At 35.8% G+C, this 23,540-nt stretch overlaps 1 protein-coding gene across 1 annotated transcript in view; it reads left to right on the forward strand.

Moving 5' to 3' along the window:
• The window catches only part of Epac (Exchange protein directly activated by cAMP), a 154,027-nt gene that overhangs the window by 64,319 nt on the left and 66,168 nt on the right, over window positions 1-23,540 (forward strand). The window contains exon 4 of the mRNA XM_090394136.1: window positions 20,948-21,094. Within this exon, the coding sequence (XP_090250262.1) occupies window positions 20,948-21,094 (147 nt within the window). The remainder of the gene's footprint in view (window positions 1-20,947; window positions 21,095-23,540) is intronic.

Here is a 23,540-nt window from a genome sequence, read left to right on the forward strand (position 1 = left end):
TAGCAAAAACACATGTTCATAGTCTCTTCAGCCTCGAGTTAGCTTGGTATTCTTTTTCATTCTAAATATTTATTTTCTGTTCAACTCTTGTTACTTTATAGATTTCAAATCAGCCCGACCTTAGAATGTTGTTCTCACATTTACCGTAGTGTACCTCCCTAAGTATGCTTGCTTTTATTTAGAAGAGAGGCATTCGCTTAAACGATAAACCTTTCCGGCTCCCTCCCTACACTCACTTTTCTATAGGCCACCTGGTGGCTGCATTGTCTTTTCGATAATATTCCATTGATGCTGCTCCACTCAACTGACTGCCGCCATCTTTCCCTCAGATCATGTACGAACACGAATAGCTGCTATACAACACCCAACAACCTCACGCTTCATTTCCTACACCTCTACTCTTTGGAACTGTATTTTCCCCTTTATTATGTTCCACAATAATTACAACTCTCAGCTCATCAAGACACACACAAATTCCATTCTTCTTTTTAACCATTTGTACACAAACGCCGTTGTATCGCAGGTCTTAGGACCGCTCGTGTGTGGTTCTGATATTAAACAAATCAGAAAAGAAAGAATGAAAAATGAAGTCATCGGGGGGTGTTTGACGGAGCACATCTAGATGCATGAAGTCTGATCGAAGTTAGCATAAAAAGGTACTTTTCAATTTTACTGGTGTGGCTTTGCATATTACATAAGCAAAACTAGCAGTCATCCCTGTGGATTTTAGGCTCTTGCGAGATCATCGGAATCCTTTTCCCCACCTCCTGGTTTCCTAAGTGTTACACCACTGTACACGTATGCTTTCTGACGAATTTTGTTTCTTCTTCTTTCCCAGATTTGCGAGAAATATAGTAGAAAATATTATTTAGATGATTCAGTCAACTTTGTTCGCTGTAGTGACAAATCGATAAAGTTAAAAAGTACAATCCCGAAAACACTTCTTCCATATACTTCCGACATCTTTCATGAGCAGTAGTTGAAGACGAATTTCTAAAATGTTTCCATTTCCACTGTAATTTTTGTGTGTCACTAATCTGTAACACAGAAAAATAACTATTACTTAAAATTGACAGATTTGGGAATCAAAACATTAAACAAAAAAAAAACTATTAAACAGTAAATTAGTAAAAACAAAATCATACATCAATTGAAATTATTTTTTAATGTAATCAAAGATTGGCGTCACTCAAGATTTAACAAAACCAAAAACTGTGCACAAGAAGGCAGCTAGCAAGAATGCAGTCTTCGGCTGACTTAAAGGTCAACGAAAAACTGTCGCAGCAGTTTTTTCCTACTGTCGCATTAACAACGCTTGAACACCCACATCAGAACGTATAAAGATTGGAACTCGTTTTAATGCCAGAAGAGACAGAAAAACACGCAAATTCTACGGTGTGTTTTAATATGCATACAACCTGCCGTTTCAATCCTCTAGACCAGTGTTTCTCAAACTTAATATATCCGCAGATATATTCCCCTAATCATTCCCCAAGTACCCCCTAATTAATTAATTAAAAATAAACCAATTAATTAAAATGAGTAAATTAATTAACATTAATACATTAATTTAAATTATTAAAAAATTAAATATCTATTTTATTTGAATTTATTTTCATGTAAACAAAAAATATGATTTATTTTTAATAGAACAAACTTTATAAAGATACTATAAAGTTTTACTTACTTGAAATAATTTATCATCAATGAGAGGAGTGAAATTGCTTATGGTGAGATACAACTTCAGCAAAATTTGGCCCTATAGTTGTTAATTTCAATCTCAGATGCGGTTCCTCTTCTTCGTCTTAATATCTACAAGGGCTGAAAATCCAACTTCGCCCAGATATGAACTTGGAAATAGAAAAATGAACCTTAGAGCTTTATCTGTTAATTCAGAAATTCATTCTGTATTTGTAGCTAAAATGATGATAACGTATTCTCGCTGTATTTATTTTTTAGGAAACCATCAGAAGCTAGTTCTAAAAGTTGTTCTTCTATTGACGACAGACCCTTTGGCATAAATTTGTTTTTATTCAAAGGGTATCTTATGCACTCAATATTAATGTCCAATTCAGGGAAATACTTTTCTAGATTCATTTATAAGCTTTTTTAAATGCTGCGTGATAGTAATTTTCACATCATCAATTTGTTCATTTGAACTTGCGAGCAATTCATGAAGCGATGGAAACGGGTCAAATTCTCCATTACTAACCCGCTTTTGACATAACTTCATTTTTGCCAATGTGGCGTTCCCTTTATCTTGGACATGAAATATAGAAATGTCCTTGCCTTGTAAAGATAAATTAAGACTATTTAATACAGTAAATATATCTGCCAGGTATGCTAATTGACTGAGCCATTTCCAATTATGTAAATACTTTTTCAATTCAGACTTTTCATCAAGAAAAACTTGAAGTTCATTCCGAAGTTCAAATAAACGAGTAAGCACATTTCCGCGAGAAAGCCAACGAATATCGGTATGCAAAAGAAGTTGTGTATAGTTGCTTCCCATTTCTTTGCAAAGTTGAGAGAAAAGTCTGGCATTTAGAGGACGGCCTTGAATATAATTTATGATTTTTACAGATTCATCAAGAACTTTTCTTAGGTCTGTAGACATCATATGTGTAGCCAAAGCCTCCCTGTGTATGCAGCAGTGTGTCGACTTTGCATTTGGTGCTACAGCTTGAATCCTCGAAACAAGCCCTTTTTTAGATCCTACCATGGATTTCGCTCGGTCGGGGTTATTCCAACACAACTTTTCCAATCAAGCTTGTTTTGATGCATAAAGGTATTTATGCTGTTGAATATTTCTTCTCCTGTTGTATGTTCTGGCAAGGGTTGGCAATATAAAAGATCGTCATGAATTTTTTGATTTTTTTCGTACCTAACGAACACTACAAGATTTGCAAAATTTGTAATGTTGGTGGATTCATCTACCTGCATGATGTAACTGTGTTTGTGTTTTGAAAATCTTATTAAACTCAGGTTCAAATTTTGAAGTGCTAATTACAAGTAGCGATTTCAAATGTTCATCAGATAAATTTGTCCTGTATTTTGACTTGATATATTTCATTCGGGGAAAAAGTTTGTTCGCAAAGATATTTTGTCCCAAAAAATGGAGATAAATTTACAATCAAATTTCTTCAAATTTGCTTGTAAAAGTTTGTAAAATTCAATTTTATTTTCTTCGTTAGTCTATTTTAACCGACCTTTTACATTTGGAAAGACCGTAACTTGGATTACGGTTACTTTTTGCTATTCGGGAATATATTTTGAACACAATTTTAATTAATACATTTGAAATCTATCAACACCCCGTGTTTTTTTTGCGGATTCTTATTGAAAAATTAGTCCAATTGGCGGATAAAATCATATCGCGGGGCGCATCTGACCCGGGGCCATAGTTTGGAGACTCCTGCTCTAGAAAACGGTTAATTAACTTCGAAAACTTCCACCTTTATTTTGGCAAAATAAATCGATAAATTAAATCACGATATTTCCTCCAAGAAAATTAGGGTATAACTAGTATAACTGACGCTAAATGTAAATATTTAATCTGGATTTCTAATTTTTTTTTTAAGAAATTCTTTTGTGCAAAAAATAAATACTTTAAATGCAAAAAATTGATTCAAGCCCCTTTTAACTAACGTTTTGAAATCAAGCTCTCTGTTTCCAAGGAATTTTGCTGTTAAAATTTCGGAACAAATCTATGCTTCTTAAAAAAAAAAAAAAAAAAAAAAAAAAAAAACCTCTGAGGTTGTGCGATTTTGTAATCAACTTTCGTGATAAATTATATGCAATTAAATTAATTCCCTAATTTTATATGAAGCAGTAGTAAGAATTTTATTATCCGCTAAATGTTCACATTGGCCACTGCTTTTCACTTATTACTGGTTGTAAATAGATTGGTTTCTGCAGGGGTTGATCGAAAACTTTCCGATCTAAATAAACTTGCAGCCAAAAAGTTAACCATTCATGTTTAATTTTACCATTCATACTAGCCATCCATTTTTTGTTTTCGTTTTATCAAATTAAAAGATTTAATCTCTCTCAGTTAGGGAAAAAAATTACTGGGGCGGAAGCTAAATATTGGGGGTTCGTAGCAGAGCACTTTTCGAAACTTTACACGCGTCACTATGTATTCATTGTATTGGATCATATCCTTCTGCACTTAAACTGGTTATGAGTCTCGGAATACCGTTTCAGTATAGACGTGAATCTTCCTGCGAAAAGTGTGGTATAAATTCCTTCTCACTGTAACAAGAAAATGAAAAAAACTTCTGAAATAAACATAAGATTTCAGTCCAGATCCAAGGATCTGTACGAATTCTTTGGTAGATCTAAATCTCTTACCAGATTATCTCATTTGTTTTTATGAACCGTTGTGGTTCGTTTTCTGGATGGCAAATCACTTTCATCTCTTGCAGTGGTATCTCATTCCATATCGAATTAAACAATTGTTTTACATGATTGCGGATGTTTTTTCGCCTGCAAACGGTTGTAAGTTATATTGTAACCTATACAACTTGCACGATACAAACTACGACACATTACTAATAGGTAGTAATGTTACATAATTAGATCGTTCTCCAGAGTCCAGACGTAGATAAGCATAGCGGTATTCTCAAACCGGACAAGAAATTCATCTGTCGTTTAAGGACATTTACAAGCATCCATGATGTCCATATTGGGATTCGAAGCCACGACCTATTGATTCGAGAGCAGATACTCGGCCACCCACACCAGACAACCTGGTTGGCTAAATCTACCAACCAGGTAAACTGGACAAATGAGGTACCTGCCTTATGAAAGGACAAATGGCCACATCTACGAAACTGCCACATACAGAAATGGGGGGGGGGGGCTAATGACACAAGCTCTTGATAACATAATAGTTAATTGAAAATGAAAGACAAAATAGACGCCATGGCTAAAAGGAAATCAATATAGTTAAAATATTTTTATTCAATGTTTCAGATTCCTTAAACTAAGTATTGCTTGTATAACTTTTTTTTAATTTATTGTCTTTATGATCGTTAATATCCGTCTTATAAAACGGCAAAAAAAATAATTTAATAGTATATTGAGAGAAGAGATCCGTGCAGTTGATTGAGCACACGTAAGTAGAATTTATAGTTATACAGAATGAAAGGGAATGTTTTCTACCTTCTCATAATTCGATTTCCTTAATGTACGGGAAATGAATTGATTTTTAATTATAAGTATTGGAAACGGCTTTTCATTAGGTGACCGCTGCTGTATTTCATTGTATCTGGAAATAAGCTGAAGGAATCCCGTCGTCAGCTGGTACCACTAGGGATCAGCAAGATGCGCACAGACGTGCTTTACGAACCGCAGAGCAATCATTAAAATTCACCGCAAAGGGCTTTTTCTCGGTAAGGATGGAGATCTGTAAGCTTAATTCATTTATGGATGTCTGTGGTGTGTTTAATCCCCTCAGGCAAAAGGAACAGAGACAGGCAGCTATTCCTTAACATATTGTGTAGCTAAACCGGATGTGCAATATGTGAACAGTAATTACATAAACTGTATCTGTTTAATTGAATATATCTGAGACGCTATCGTCAAGTGGATGACAAAAAAGGGAAGAAGTTAGTGCTAACAGTCATCGCGGGTTTGTTCCACTTATTTTGAAAGCAGTTATCGTATATTTGCCACCAGGGGTCTTATAGATAAACAATAATTGGTTGTCACGAAACATTGGCCATAAATCAACAGAGTATCGGAGTATGTTTTCATAAATTTGTGTTTGACAGCAAGTAGTTTTATTTAATAGATGTTTGGCTTCCCAAAATAAGAAACACTTAGTGTCATGTAATCAGTCACTTGTCCTTATTTTTCGATTTCGGATGCTACCTAGCGGGAACCTTCATTCTCTTACGTGCACTTCAACATTTAGAAAAAACCCATACACCAAACATGCGAGTTGGAATTTTTGATATTTGGGTTTAAAACTTTATGGTCCACGTATGGAACTGACCTTGCATTTGAAAAATTCCTTTCTTGTTAAATGTATTGCCTAATTTGTAACCGAAATTGAAGTTTCGCATTCTTAACTTGCCTCATAATTAAGGACGGTAACACTTGGATCTTTGGCGTATAAACCCTGACTACTTGACGCAACATGAAGTATCCCTCAGATATAATCAACTCCGATTTGATAGCGTCTTGTACCCGTGTTTTCTTCTTTGTGACATCATGTGAACAGATATGCAAAAGAATTATGAAGCAACTAATTGGGATGGCTCTTTCTGGTTTAGCTGTCACGCAACAGGAAATCATAAATGCAAAAAAAAAATGTTTTATGGGAGGATTGTATGGCTAACAGCATGATGGATGGTAGCAATGACAAAAGGGAAGTAGAAGAATGAGAAAATTAGCACTACCATTAACTAGACAAAAGTGTGAAGCGAATGACCACGGACTGAATTGAATACCTCAAGAATAAATGAGTGTTTCATGGGCCTTTTACCTAACATCCTGCTAAGATTTCAAACCAGAAAGACTTTCCTTTCTCTCTCTCTCCTTAGAAATTCTTATTTAATATAATGGGTCATACATGAATTTTAATAAGATGTTAAGTTCTACTGATAGCGTACTAACAATATCTCCTTCAAGATTTAAATTGCTTGAGTCCAGTGCTATTTGTAGCCATTAAAAGTACGAAAATTTAGAATGAGTATTTTCACTTTAGAACCCTCTTGTATTCATATATACAAATCCAGGGTACAGTAAACAATGTTAAAATAAACAGTCACCAGATATAAGTAAAAAACAAAGGTTAACATGAAATTGTCCTTAATGTAGGATTGCATCAACAATTTTTATGACTGATGTAATGAATCTTATTCTGCGATAAAAACCCTCTTCACATTTTCACCCGTCTACTTTCCAGGATTTCGGTAAACTCTGAGGAGTGGGAAAAAGTCGACATACATTCTCTATTGCTTATTCGATCACCAACTGCCCGCTACCATAACCACCACATATGCCAGAATGTATATTTAAGAAATATGCAGTTCGTTATTAAGAACTAGAAATTAAACAAGTGAGCCTAGCTTAACATTTATCTATTTTATCAAACTACAATATATTTATTGGCAAAGAAATTGGGGCGAATAGCAAGTTTATACAAAATGTAGAAATATTTTTGGAAAGTTCATTGAACTCGGGGCTGCCTAAGATCATCATTCGCTAACTCATCATTCCCTTTGACATTTCTTGTTGGTGACTTTTTTGTTCCCTTTACGTTAATCTTCAGGGAAAAAAGTAGCATCACAAACAAACAACATTTGTCACCCGCTAGGCTTGGCTAGTTAGAACACAGTCCGAATGGCCCGCTATTGATTTCTCGATGGAGCATTGTGTCAACGCTGAATGTAGATGGATTGATTTCGATATTAGACTGTGACACGAGTGATGTATGATCCCCGGTTTATTACCTCACCGTTGCCTCTTTGCATTTATTAGGTTAAATCAGTTGCACAGAATCTCACTTTGGCCAGTTAGCACTAAGTGGCTTCTAATAATTGGCAGCACTTTTCCCGCTTGGTTGCTGCCATCCTTGGCTCGCTAAACGAGATGATGGCAATGAACTGTTCACGGTTTGGAATCCGCTTTCGCACTCTAACAAAGATTTCGAGTGATTTATAAATAACGAGGACCCGCACACAAATGGTAACTGTCAGTCCAAATCAACGCAAACCTTGACTCCATTTTCATATCGAAGATAACACCCCTTTCATACCCTCATCGTTATGTTATAGTCGATAAACCGGTCGTTGCACTTTTTAATGCAATCCTGCGGGAAAAACGTAGTTGCCTGTGGCTTTCTATTAAAAGTTTAAAAGAGTTGGTATTTTATTATGAAGAAAATATCTGACTGTTGATAAAAGAAGTTGAATTACTTGGTGATACTTGCTTATGGAGACAAATATCCCCATGAACAAAAATATTAAGGAAATTACATCCATACCTACTGGATTATACCTCATTAATAGGCAAAAAAGCGATACATGGGATTATAAAAATTAATTTGATTTTAAAAAAAATTAGGTAATTATGGCAACCACACTGTTGTCCTTTCCAGCCATCTCTGAAAAAATAAAAAGTTCATATCTTCATTTTTTTTTTTTTGACAAAGATCGCATTGTTATAGTTGCAGGTATCAACTGTACCGCCCCTGCGTAGTTAAATTATCATTTGATAACGAATATATGCAGAGAATGATCTCCAGTACCGATAATTGTGAAATTACACCGATGAGTGCTTATCGTTGATAACGGCAACCGCAAATTGTTGTTCCGATATTTCAATAATTAGAGGGCGCCCTTGTTATTATTGTCATGGTATTAATCTCTGAAACAAGATTAGCAGTGCTGTTACTCTAGCGGGTGTCTATAGATATCTGATACGATAAAAATAATTCTAACATCTACAAGGATTCGCAGTTTTTAAACTAAATGATACTATTAGAAAGTTGGTGTCTATTGTGTCTCTAAATTAACCGTGACTTCCTGTAGTTTCTTTTGAAACCTGACGAAACTTCCACAACAGTGTTTTTTTACTTCCGGAGGAGAAAACGTGCTTTGAAAACAGTTTAATTAATAGTAAGTGTAACTGTTTTGATATTATTTGCGATTGATTTTTATTGAATCTATATATTCATTCAAGAGAGAAAACGGATACTAAAAAATGCCAATGAATTTTATAATGTAATATAAACGCTTCTTAATTGCATTTCACTTTCTAATTAAAGTTCCGTACTCTGAACGGATTGCATGCGTGTGCAGCATCTTCACTTTCATACCAACTATTTCTTCCGTCCATTCTGTGAGGCAACTTAATATTTGGGCGTTAGAATTTGCACTTAGTTGAGGTGAATTCAAAACTCAACTGCTTTGTTGTTCTAGTTCAGTAAATTGAAAACCGAAAACCAACTTACGCGATAAAGGTAAAAGGTCACTATGGAATATCGTTCAATACAGACTGGCAGTCACAAGTTTATTCCCCTTCCATACCTCTTATCCTCACAAACACGCGCGTAAGCGCTTTTTCTTCACACCAGTTGTACTAGAATGTGACAACTTTTCTTTTATGTGTAGCTCAAGTATAAATAAAAGACTGAAGCCTTCTTTCTGTAGATTTAGGATGAGTGTTACAAACAAAAAAAGAAATCACAGTTGGGTTTTCCAAGGAAGTATAAATGGCATGGCGATAATGGATATTTTAAAGAGCAAAGTAACAGATTTTGATTTATGTAGTGCTATCCATCTTATAAGCGAGTTTCTTTTTTTTTGGGGGGGGGGAACACAAATAGAAATCTATAAATGGAAAAACAGTAAAACATAAGCTAACTCGTCATATCACGTGGTAGAATAATAAAATAAAACAGTTCTAAGGTATTTTGATTCATGTCTTATGTCTATTTACTAAATACGAAGGCCATCGCATTTTTGAAACGAAAATATCACATTATTCTGTTGTCCATTTTTAGACTTACGTTATTACTTAAAATTTCTGTATTATTAAAATTATACATCTCGAGTAGATAAATTAACAAGTTAAGAAGAGATTGTTGATGGTCATAAAAAGATGATTTTCCTAGCTGCAGTTTAGTGTTCATTCATTAACGCAACCTCTTTTTATCTTCAGTTGAATCTCAAGCGCTTCATTTATAGCGAAAGAAGAAAAGTATGCCGTGTCGTTTTAAGTTATTTGGCAAAATTGTTATTATAACTGAAAAATACACTTTCGTTCAATCCTGAATCATTCTGTCCGCCAGGTTCGATTAGTGTTTAAAGTGCCCTCCCTCCAATCAGCAGGCTGCAGGTTCGAATTCCGACGTGGGCATCGCTGTTTGCGAATGCCTATAGGTGAGAGATGATTTTAATCACTCTGTTCCCCGCTCATTGGAGGCCTAAAATGGTCCGAGATAATTCCAAGTTTGGTCTATAGAGCAGGAATATTTAAGCCCTCGCAACCGCGCCCACTGCATTGATATTAATGTATTATTTTTTAATCTTCCACGAGATTCATGTAAAGAAAAGAAATGATGGCATAGGAGGATCATTTCCTAATGATACAAGAGATCTGCAACGTTTAAACACGCTACATTTAGAAGATGACGATAAAAATAAGAGTTAAAGAAATGATCGCGGACCAATTATAAAAATGTGAGTTTTTAATGTAAATTTCGTCGAGTCAGGTAAAAATGATCATTTTGAAGACGTCTGTCGATAAAATCAATACAATTATAACGGAAAAAATATTTATCATTTGATCAATCGCGGGCATAGGATAAGTGGACATGGCTTTTTTTTTTTTTTTTAATTTATAAGTTGAGTTAGCAGAATGATGTGGATTTATTTCTGATTCACGTGGTTTGATATGTGGACTGTATTGAATCTACTAGATTTTAGGAAACTCCGTAACAGAACCGTGTTGGTTGGACACCATACATACGAATTCAGCAAATGTGTTTTCTAGGTGGGTGGAGGGGGGGGGGCTGAAAGACATTGTTCGAGTCATTATGGCTTCGGATATTATCATCATTCTCGGGAGCGTTATAGGGGTTGCCTTTGAATTTGTTTACATTCTAACGTTTACACAGCCGAGCTGTGAGGTGCTTTGCGCTGACTTCTATCACGTGTATTAAACGAAATGTGGTCAGTTCCTTGTATCCCTAACGAACACGCGCATTATAAGAACATCAGTTTCCTATAATGAATGCTGCTAACCAGATAGCCATCATTACAATAATCTGTTCGTCGTATCAAGACTGTGATGTAGGGTCTCATCTCCGCCTACCGGATTCTTTCCCGGATCTTTCGTGTGTTAACGCAGCGCGTGAATCCAAACATCACAGCTGTTTTTAAAGAGAGAAATTGTAACCAAACTTAGCTATTTTGACTAACGTTTTTCGCCGCAGCTGTTCGCTCATTTACAAATATTTGGCATTTAAAAGCCTTTCATGAGATTCCGTATCAAGCCCGTTGCTTGTAGCGATCACTTAAAAGAGTTTTTGCCTTCTCATGGCTGTTTGATAGCAAACAGATGCGTACAGAATTTATCTATCGGTAAAAGGATGCAGAACACATTGAAAGTTATTTTTTTTTTTTTTGCTTCCTTAATAATAAATATCCAAATTTACATTTTTTACTATTGAAAGGTTTTCTCAGTGGACAACTCTGTACCCTTTCTGGAAACTCCGATCACTTCTTTGTATGATTTTATGTAAGTATTAAAAAAAAAAATCTTTCTTTGGCCAAGAGATGGCACAGTGATTAAAAAATTGTTTTCTTTTCCCTTCCTTCTAATATAATTTAGTCCGAAACTTTCGGTGAATTATTGGAATAGCAGAGCACTGCGTATGATGAATTAGGTGCTTAAGGCGGAGGCTCGAAGAAGTGTAGAGACAGATTTGACTGTATTAATAAATTTCTAAAACCATGGGACCCTCCTGTGGCGGAGAGATGATTCACATCGGCCATGATGTGGAACTGGTATTCACAAATTTAGTATAAAAATTTGAAATGCAGTCCATTTACGGATTTTTTTTTCCGCACGTAACTGTCGAAATCGTCCTAAATAAGCATAATATACCAATTTGAAGTATACAGCGACCGTTTTATATATATATATATATTTGCTCTGAAGCACCAACGTTAAAGAAACAGTAGCGGAGCGGTTTACGTATTATGTCAGATTTTTTAGCATTATGGGTAATTTATTTCAGTATTCTGCCAAAAGATGGAACCATTTTCTAAAAATATTTTCCTTATTGCACATAGCCCTGGTCATCTACGTCCATCTTAAATAAACAGCTTTATGTAGCGTGAGGGGGAAATTTTTTCACGGGATAAAATGACTAAAAGAACTAAATAAGGCAGGAGTATGGAACTACCCCTCTCCCTAGTGGGGAGTAGTTCCTCAGAGAATTGCTTGAAAATCCAACACACCCAAAACGGTGCATTGGATCTCCAATGCAATTCCAGTGTAGGTGTCTGTAAACGGTTTGCCTGAGTGAGGAGAAACCGGAGTACCCGGAGAAAAACCTCTACGTCGACGTTCTGAGACAGGCTAACTTAGCACGGAGGAAGGAAAAATTCGTTAAATACCTTCATGGGACTTGAACCGCGGTCCTCTGGCTTTCTGAGCAAGCACGTTATGCTAAAGCTATTCTTGGACCGCACGAGAATTCCCTCATAACTGCGATTTATATGCTGTTCAGTTTACGGAGCCTCTCAACGCAGCGATTCGTTCGAGAATTACGTTGCTTTGATGAGAGAGAGCGCCTGAACTTGGAGGGGTTTATTTTGTACGTTTTGTCAGTGGCGTATTATGCTTTTTTGTTGTTTAGGTTTTCATTAATATTTTGTCATTAAATTTACGTTGCCAGACATTTTATTTTCGTAATAGGTATTTTGCTAGTTGACTCGTTTTTTTTTTTTATTTTTATTATAGTGTAGCTCCGTCTCACAGGAAGAAGTCCTCCTCTGTTTGTGTTTTCATTTTCTGCACGAATAAATTGTTTTACATTAATTAAACAAAATATTATTGGGGGAGGGGAATCCGATCTCTGAAATACTTCAACCGTTGAAAGACTATCCCATTTTATTTCAGAATAACCAAGGTTATGTGCTTAATTGAACTAAAACTTTGATAAAAAAAAAAAATCAATTCTATTTTAGAATCCGTCAGTTTTATATTTTTGAATTTTGATTGATGGTGGCATTAGGAATCATCCTTAAGCAATACTTGAGGGGAGGTTTCCTTATTATATGCTGTCTTTAAAAGATACCGAAATGCAATTTAAGATTTCCCGATCAGTTTTGTTCTTAGAATTTCATTATGTGCACTAATTAATACGCAGTGTCGATTTAAAATTTTATGAAAACATCTTAAGAGGTTACGTCATAATTTCTGTATTGCATTTAAAAAAAATGACTGAGTAAAAAATGACTCAGTAAGTCACTTTACTGTTCAGTTAAAGCATATTCACTTCTCTGATACAAAATGTAACATTTTGTAATCTGTTTCCCTTTTTCTTTTAAAGTTACATTTTCCTGATACTAAATATCTTCCACGAACTTGTATTCGGGTCCTACAATTTAGAAGAAAATACGCAGCAAAAAAAAAAAAAAGTATTTCTCAAGTATCGCTGTAATCAAGTATAATTTGTTTCACATCTTCAACTGAATGGTGGGATTGCAATGATTATCGTTATAATGTAAAATGTATTTACTTGTACATAATAATGTTCTTTAATAATTATAATCATTTTCCAAATATAAATAAAAAAAAGTATTACTTGCAGTGGGTAGGTACGCAGTGAAAAAGCAAATGATTTGTTACGATGGTTGTATACGTGGCTTTGTTCGTCAAGCTTCTTTCCACCTAATTGATAAGTGATGCTAACGGGCTCTGTCCTAGATGTCTTACTCTTGAAACACTTTGTTTTCTACGAGATCTTCATCTGTACTCTCGATCAAGAGACCTCTTGAATATTGTTTCACAGCTATAACCTCGACACCTCCTTTTTTTTCTAATATAATGCATTTTGGACAAATATTTCCTGTCTTTAACTATACGAAGTTTTGGTGAACACTTAAAACATGATCGCAATCAATCGTGCATTAGAAGATACTCGACTTTATGGTCTGTAATTTTCAGTTTAGCCATCTAAAGGGTTTGAGGATACAGGTGCCCAATCCATTCAAAAAAGTAAGAAACAAAAATCAGTTTCCATATTTTATGGACGTTTCTGTTCTTAGAAGTTGAACGTGTCAGTAGCTACCAAAACGAGAAACCTCCTTTAGCTCTGTTTGATGAGTCAGTGACACCTGGTGGCGACGTACATAATTGAAATAACGTTACTGTATCGTACTACTTCCTTGATTCACATATTTCTTGGGAAACAATACCACTCTCGACCCCAAGGATCACCCTTAAAACCCGTAAGACATGCGTTGCTAACAAGGAAATGATTATTAATTATATCTTCGGTCTCTGATGTATTCTTTCCCTCGCCATGTCTTGTTTAAGTTATTTATTTCGTACGAGGAAAAGAAGGAAAGAGTTAATGAGGTGTGACCAGGACTGTCTATCGGGGTTCACACCATGCGAAAATTGCATTAAATCAAAACAAGATAATTAAACCGCCAGAGGTCGCTTACTCGATAACTCACCATAGTAATCTGTGTTATGTATACAAAGCCGCCTTGTGACCTTTCTGTTAGAAAGAACGTTAGGGATTACGGCGACCCATTTTCTCTGTTAGCATTTAGTCGTTGCACGTTCTTCGGCAAGAGGCGGCTGTGAACCCAAAGGCTTCTGTCACCTCTCCGCTCCGGTGCGCCATCCAGGTCATGCGAATGACCCGCAATCAACCTAGGATTCCCGCTTTCCTCCGTCCCTTTTCAGACTCTCATCCGTTTGGCGTTCTTTTAATTCTCACTCGTCCCCGTCATTCGATGACGGTCGACTTTCTCTTTCTCATTATCGGACTCGACGTAGCGGAAAGTCACGACTTGCTCACAGGAAAGTCGAAAATGAAACTGCTGAATTCGTCTGTTGAGCCGGATGCGTGACCCGCTGCGCGCGCACACACACACACACATTCCGCCTTATCGTGATCGGTTCCGTCCTTACGTTACTTCCGTCCTTGAACCATCCAGTTCTATGGAAAGCAGTTGTCCGGCTTAGTTTATTTTAGGTGTGCGAATCAGTGAAACGGATATAAGTGGCGCCATCTATACCGTCATTAGCACCCATGGGGTTTGTTTAACGATGCGTCAGGCAACTGCTTTTCGACTTTTATCCTGGCGACATCACACTGAAAAAGTCACTGCGCGCCGAATAAAAATCACCTTGAAATTAAGCGCTTCTGTTGTGGATAGAATTCCCCTTCTCACAGCAGAGTTATTTCTTTTAGCCTGGTTTTCAGACTCGCGCATAATCTTGTGATTACTTTATAAACAAATACTATCACCGAGTATTTCTTTGAGTAACTCATGCTAAACATCAATACATAAATTTGAGTGAAATTTTATGTATTGATTTAGATAAAGGTTCGCAGCAGTTCAGTATTTCATTTTATAGCGTCGTGTACGATTCAACAACACTGGATTTCTACGATCATTGATTACTAGATCAAGGTTTCCCAAACTGTGTTCCGCGAGAAGTTCTCCTGGAATTTGTCATTTTAGTATTCATTTTTCATGAATAAATATTTTATAGTGGAAATATTCTGAGGAGAATAATATTCGAGAATATGTCGAAAAGCTCGGACCCAGAACGCCTAATAACATTTGTGTATCGTTAATTTTCACACATCGAAACCTTTCAACATTCGGGAAAGGGAATACCGCTGTTTATGACCGGTCATAAATGCAAGCGGATTATAACAATGGGCGGCGTATCCTCTGTTCTCAAAACTGAACAAAATAACATCTGTGTTGCAAGTGTTAGTGACCAATCAGCAAGGAAGTATAAAGAAAATTTTTCCACTGAAATTGAAGATCAAGGCAGTCTGTATCGCGGAACACAGCGGGAAACCCTGTACTAGATAATAGTCAATCTTCTGTAACACCCACCGTCAGTTTGTTTTCTTCTATAGAATGGCATACGACAGTGGAGAGTACTGCGCATCCTGATTGGTAGTAAGGTGCTATTTTTTCTTACTGAAAATCACTTAATATACCCCCCCCCCCAGCGTTATTTTAGCTGTAATGCCAGCCAACCCTAATTTGCTGGAATGCAGTATTTGGCATGAGAAACGGGGTCAGTGGACCTGTGGCTCCTGTTGGAAAAATAATAAGCCACACAAGGATATATGACGATTATAGTAAATATTTCATCGCCTTCTGTGTATAGGCCATAGGTTTATTAAGTTTTGGTGCTCTTCGCAATAGTTTTGTGAAATCGGTATTCGATGCCATTGGGAATAGAAAAAATAGGCAAACACGCTTTACAGCCATTCAGAACGGACTGCTTTATTTCTGTTCATGATAACACGTGCTGTGCTTTTTGATATTTTAAACCGAGTTTTGCATCATAACCCTCACTAAAACTTAATTTAAGAAAAACTGTAAACTAAACATTTAAACTCCGGATATTTTTAGCAAAATTAAAAAAAATGAGGTTTAGTTTCCTTTTTAAACATGTTTACTATTGAGTGGCTGATTTCAACCTTGTCAGTTTACTTTTCGCTCATGGGTGACGTCAATAGGTCATGTGAAACCTCTGAAACTCATAGCAGTTTTCAACCTGGAAGCATCCTGCGCAACATACCTTTTTGCATAACTATTCCTAACCTTATGACCTTACGCCTTCGTCAAACCTTAATGAGCGATATGTCTGCTCCTTCAGACCCACTGGCAATACTATCGCCTTGGTAAGAAATTTCAATTGCTTCCGTTGCACGCAATAAGCAAACAGGCGGGTGTTTCGTCTGAAATTGGATAATTTCGTAATATGTGGCATCTATATGTTACCACCTGAGCACGGATCCATAAAATGACGGTGGTCCTTTATTGTGATTAGACAGACGAAGCAGAAATGCTCGCCGACTACAGATGACTTCGGTTAGTCGGAGAAATCTGACTGAACATTTTGGAAATATTCGCTTTGGTACACACACACCGCACATTTCGGTCGAGGGAAGACAGATAAGCTGCATTATGCAGTTATTGTAGGCTGCGTGTCTGTTTCCTTAACAGTCGTAGTTGGTTATGTAATAATTTTAATTACAGTTACTGTGAGATGTGCAAAGCATCATTCAGACGAGTGAGATGCAGGAACCTTTTCAGACATGGTTGTGAATACAAATTAGAGAAAAGCGGTTAGGAATCGAATTAAACTGCCTATCCTCTGTGATATTACAAATGCGGTCACTGATGAGACATATATCAAGATGGGTACATGCATGCATAGATGGATAAATATCATTCTTATGCAGCATTAATAATTGCTGTGGAATTTTTCGTTTGGTTAGAGAACAAACAAGAACATAATTGAACCTTTGAACTGGATTGTAATATTTCACCTTGTGTTGCAGTTAATGATTAAAAGATTAGATAATGTTATATAATCATTGTTAATAACAATATTAAATAAAATTTTATTATGTTTTCGACATGACAATTGAATTCGTTAATGTTAAATCATTAAATAACTCCTGTTTACAAACGCAAGATTTCTCACTAAAACTGATTAAAATAATTAATGATGTGGCTGACAGATAGTTTACTTTTGTACTCCGTACAGTTAGCACCATTAGTCCTTGACAAACACCCTTATTTATCTTCAACTAATGACACGCATTTGAACTCCATTATCGTTCATATAAAAACCCACTCGTTTAATGAAGACAAATACGGCAGCGTAGGATAAACCGGATTATTCTGTGTGTGTGTTGGACTAGCGATCATTAACTAGCTGAAAGCAGGGGTCAGTAACAATGGAAGTTGATTGAAGCAACGTCTTATCTCTGTTTGATCTCATTTTTTTTTCCCCAAAGGAATCGCTGTTTGGAAGCTAAATCGTCTTTATTTACTTATTTTGTTCTCAATGAAAGAACGTAAATCAACTAAATCGTTTTCGTTTGCTGTCTTTTTTTTTTCTTTACTCCTTAATAAATTTTTGCGCGCGTATCTTAGGTAACTTTAATTGCTTCTCTTTTGCATCTGTTGATTATGGCTGTTTGTGTTTGTTCGTATCCTCTCATGCATTCCTTTTCTCTCTCTCAGTTTTGAATAAACTGTCCTTTTTTATCGTTTTAATTATCTGCTCGATGTCCTTCTACCATAATTCATTAGACGACATTTTTTGTGGTTGCATTTGCTAATTTCCCACCTCATCTCCTCTCTTTTTTCCGCCAATTTTCTCTCCCTTTGAAAAGTGTACTTTTATCTTAAGACAGTGTATCATTCATGTAGTCGTATTAGTGCTGCCATCTACCGTACACGCATTGCACATAACTACTACTTGACATTTACTTGTGAACCACGTTCACTGGTCCCATGTCATTTGAAAGGTCACGTCTGTTTTTATCGTTACTTTTATTTTTTCCCCGCAATCAATGTACGTACAGTAGTTCTTAATGGAAAATGGTTTGAAAGATTTACGTCTGGAGTTGAACAAGAAAAGAAAATACAGAAAGCGATTTATTTTGTTTTATACTAGAATAGATAAAATACAAAGCAAAGAATGCTATCCGCGAAGCATTTATAGACTCTCCTTAAATCGATGTTCAGTTTTTAATATTTGTGTTGTCATAGCAACACGGTTTATTAAAGGAAATCTTAACATAATTTCTAGATAATCCTTTCGGGTGGGAAAAATGATTATTTAGTCATTTCTGCTATATAATTCAAATTTCTAATAATGGTTGGGATCGGTGTTTAAAAGGTTGTGACGTACGGTCGAATACCGAAAAAGCTATAGGACTTTTAGAGTGGAAGAGGTGAGAGTTTTTCTGCAAAACATGCAGCTTGCAGACATAATATACTCGAAGAGCCCTTATTGCTTCAGTTTCAATTCCAAAGATTATAATCCTTGATTTGTTGTTATTATTATCTGAATTTCCAGCCGAATCAACTAAAGCTATGAGGCAACTGTATTCACTATGCGTTTGCTTTTTATAACAGATGAAACTCTTCCTATATCCCTATTGGATCAGCTAACTCACTTGTAGTTGTAAGGAATTTTTAAGGGTTAGCGTCATAGACTTCACATCTAGGTCTTGGTTGATTATCCATTTAAAGTTCCTCGAAGTTGAATCATTCATTTATCATGCATAAAATAACAAAAAACGTGAATTACAGTATTAATTACTACAACTGAAATGCGCTTCTGTTAGAAAAGCGTCTTTTATTATACGAGATTTGGCAGTTCTACTACAAGAAATTGTTTGGGATTTTGTAACGGTATCATATTTACGCAGATATTGTTTTTCTAACGGCGAAACTCAACTAATCGCTGCAATGCTTTTTTTTTTTCAATTAAATATGTTCTTGCAAAATATCTGAAATTATATTGATAGTTTGCTACGATTGGATGCTGTTATTTTCCCAGTTGTAAAATCGCGATGATTGTACTACGAAGTTATCAGTAAAAGATAATGGTTCCTGAGTCCAAAACTTCAAATTTTTAAAGAGGATTTTTTTTTATTCAGTAACATTCTCCTGAGTGACTCTGCCTTCAGTGATTTAAAGAATATCCGATTTTGAAAGTCAAATAGCAACGACCACTCCATCTTACTTTTCATTCCCAGTCCACGCTGAAATCGGATATTCGTTAGTGTCTGTAATCCACTCCCACTTTCATTCTTCCACTGGCGTCGCGATCCATTAAACCCACGAGATATGCCATCGACACTCGTCATCTTTCTTGACGCAGGTGTACAATAGAGCCGTTTAACAGAGCGGAAACCAAGTAGTTCTCACGGCTGCTACTCCAGAATTACCTCATGGAAACTCCCGACTCCGTTCTTCCGTGGCTATTCTTCACTCGCTAATGTGACGGAGAGGTAGGAAAGGGTGAAAGCGACAGCAGATTACTACTTAGCCAGTGGGTGTGCGGGAGTAGTCAATAAATAATTGTGTGAACGATCCTTGCCCGGAGAAGAAGTAAGAACTGTGACGATGCAAGAAGTATCAATCATTCTTTGCAGTGGGAGGATTTTGCACTTCAGAGAACAAAGGCTTCTCATACGTTTTATTTAAAAAAGACAGATTAATGCTGTTGACACGTTACAGTGTATTTTACATGGCACCCTCTTTTTATAACTGTGCATTACGGACATTTGGATATATAAAAAGTAAGCTTACCGATCGAAATATAATTACCACAACGCTAGCAGTTTAGTTCGCGTCGTAGGTACTAGATGGCGTTAGTGACTAGTGAAGTTCACCAGGACGGGAGGGAGAAATGGAAGAGGCGCCAAACGAGCTTTTGATGGCTATTCGTTAGACACATTAAAATGGAGCAGTTGGACGTTCACGACGGGCTTCCTTTCCCATTAAGTAATCGATTAGAAAGTGGCCAATTGTTATGTTAATTACTCTTCTTAAATGGACTCCTTCCGCAACACAAGTTTCGTATATTATTTTAAAGTTTAATTTCAAAACAACTGAATTAAATGGCATTTTTTAAAAAGTTCTTGTTTCAGAAACTTCAGAGTTTAGTAGGTCAGCTACCTTCAGTATGCTTTAAAAACAACCGATTTAAAAGATGTAGAAATCAGTACCACAAGCTGAACCTAAATTCTTATTTTTGGAGATATGAAAATTGGCTGATAGATGTCGCTACTGTCCAATGCATTAAGTCTAATAATCATCTAAATAAAATTTGAAGACTTCTGTTACTGTCCATGGTTAAGTGATGACACGATATTTGACCACATAATTCAACTTGTTTTGATGATCTTGTGATCGAATTCCTCGCGAATCTCCTGCAAAAATTAGTAACCCACAAATATCGGTTATAATAAATATAGAAGATACAATTACATGAAATCTCACGCGTGTTACAGTTTTCTGGTTCATCCAACGCTCTTCATTGATCTTGAAACTCGCTTCGTCTTAGACTGAAAATTTCATAAAAGTTGATCTCACTGGTGAGAATAATCCTTTGGTTTTAATTTAATTGATTGATGTGCACTCCATTCCAGTGCGATTAACACTCAACCTCTGAATTATTATCGTTGCCAGCGGCCTCGGGAAGGCTACATATCACCCACACCAGCTGTCGTGCCTTTTAATTGCCTGTACACTTAAAGGCATCGGAATCATACATTTCATGAAATGTATTTGGTAAATAAATGGCATCGCTTTACTTTGTTTTTTTTTAGTTTATATATTTCATATTCAACTGTGACTACATTCGTGCATAGTTTGAGATTAAATTTCCTTTGCTGTTTCAGGACACGGTGACGCTGTGCACTTTAGGAATAGGCACCACCTTTGGTGAGTCCATTTTAGACAACAGTCCGCATAGTGCAACGGTTGTCACCAACGAGCACTGCGAATTACTTAGGATAGAACAAAGAGATTTTAAATCTATATGGGAGGTAAGTAAATATGTGTTCTTTTCCATATGTCATCACGTATTAACATAATGGCTATAATTTAATTATCAGGGTATGTTACTTTTTTATCCGATAGATGGCGAGAGCATAGTATTTAATTATGTTCATAATTACTTAACATTGAGAATGAAATATTGTTTTTAGTTCCGCATACTAAAAGTGCCTTCCTTTTTTTTTTTTTTAACGGAGACAGATGACGTCATTGTATATCTTGGCAGATTTCGTCTGTTATGATAAAACAGAAATTGTGTGTTTTCGTTTAGTAAAACATTAGTCCAAGAAATTTAGAGAAAAAAAATAATGATTTTATTATAGAAATTGCGCAAATAATGTGTTACGCAATTTAATTTTAGAAATTAGTCAACAAATTAACGATGTGGTAAGCGTCCCGCGGGCTATTAACTATTCCTGTACTTATTTCAAATACACCAAGAAAGCAAATATGAAAATAACAAATGGTTTTATTCAAATGTATAAATAACTTATTCAAATACGAGATAACGGTAAGAAAAGCCCGTCGGTTATAATCGAATATTTAAATAATGCGATCAGAATTCTGCCACTTGCGTGATGAATTATGAAACGTTTCTCGTTTGGTTTTATATTAAAACTTCAAAAGTTTTTGAAATAGTTCACTGTGAGGATCTATTGCAGAATGATATTGATCTTAATTTCTATAATTTTTTTTTAAGCGAAGTAGATAATTAAATTAACTGATTTTCTGTTAACTTGAAATTACCTAATTTTCGTGTGAACATGTGCTGCCATCTATTGAGAAGCAACAGTACTTACTTTGCAAATAAATTCTTCAGTATATGAGTGTGGAGGTATTGTCCTTTCAAGAACCGTTATATGTCAGGTTGAATTTTCATAGACCTAACTTTTTTTATCCTCTTTTAGTACCATTTATTCCGAAATATTTCTTGCATTTTAACCGTGAATTACTTCGGCCACATCAGTTGAACTGTTATACATTATAAACCACATCCTTTGACGGATATGCCACAACTACGGCACTCCTGGTTTCAAGAACAGCCACCAGACAGAGAATGTGTATAAATTGGAGAGCCTAAAATCGATCACTCCGATGTTGTCTCTCAGCATATTTGCGTTAGTCACTAAATAGTATTTTGAAGAGAGTAACGTGTGCGCTCCCCGGTTCATATTTCTTGCTGTGTAGAGATTAATAGAAAATTAACTAAACCGATTGTCAGGATGAGATCCATGTGCAGCACACAACCTGAATTAAGTAGATACCATGTCCACAGGAAGTTGATTTTCTTCGACATTTTCCAATCGCACTACACGTTCTTCGCAACATCAATACAAAGATGTTCTAATGCGAGTATAACAAGAAATCTAGTCTCGATCAAAGATCTACCAGGCTGAAGATGGTCCTCGTTACAGTGCTGGTCGTAAACGTACTGTAATAGTAGTTAGCACAGGTATCCCTCGATGTTACCACGTATATCAAAATCGCTTCAATCAATGATAAAAATTGCAATTCGTCCATGATCGATTACTGCATTAATAATTCGTTTTATGTGGTACTCTTTTAGGAAGGATAAAAAATGAATGCAAAGTAAATGTTTAATAAATGTTTGTACCTACATTATTAGTGCAATTTTTTTATCAAAAGAAGTTATCAAGAGTCGTTTGAACAGTTTTAGTTTTTTTTTTTCTTATCGGCATAAATTCTACGATAACAAGCAATTAAACACAAAGAAAAACACTGCAAATATAATACATGATTACAAATTAAGTGGATATTGAATCCAACATTATTTCATAGCCGAATATACAAACTAGAAGAGTTTCGTGCTGAATATATAGAAACTAAAAGTTTCGGCGGATGCAAGCATAAGCAACCTTATGGGCAACTCGTAGTAAAGGTGGAGTAAGCTCCAGATCACTTTTCCTTAGTATTTTCCATAATGTAAAGCACATCTCCTGGAGGATATGTATGATAAATAAGCCTTTAGCTCTCTATTTCAGTAATACATGATGGTTTATTTATTTTCAGTTACAATCAATCTAGAAATTATTGAACAAAGAATTAAAAAAAAAAAAAAACTAAACCATGCTATACTGACATCGGAGGTCACAGTATCTCTCAGATACAATTTACTGTCAAATATCACAAACCTTTACATAACATGTGTTAAACCAAACTGACAGCAAAAAAAGTGCGTAATATAGAACTCGTAACATATGAATGCACAGCTACTCATGACCTCCAAGCTATACACTGAATGGTGTAAGAATATGGATATTAACCATTTTGCATTATCTGTCAGATCAGCTGCGAACTCCGCAGGGTTAAAGTCGCGTTAATCAAAACTATTGCAGCAATTAATTTCTCCGCGTTAATCAAATTACCCGTTAAGCAAGGGATACCTGTAGTTACAAAATTGACGAAACTGCATAC

This window comes from Typopeltis vanoorti, chromosome 6, assembly GCF_054136105.1.
Source record: "Typopeltis vanoorti isolate ZY-2024b chromosome 6, IOZ_Tvanoo_1.0, whole genome shotgun sequence".
Taxonomy (NCBI): domain Eukaryota; kingdom Metazoa; phylum Arthropoda; class Arachnida; order Uropygi; family Thelyphonidae; genus Typopeltis; species Typopeltis vanoorti.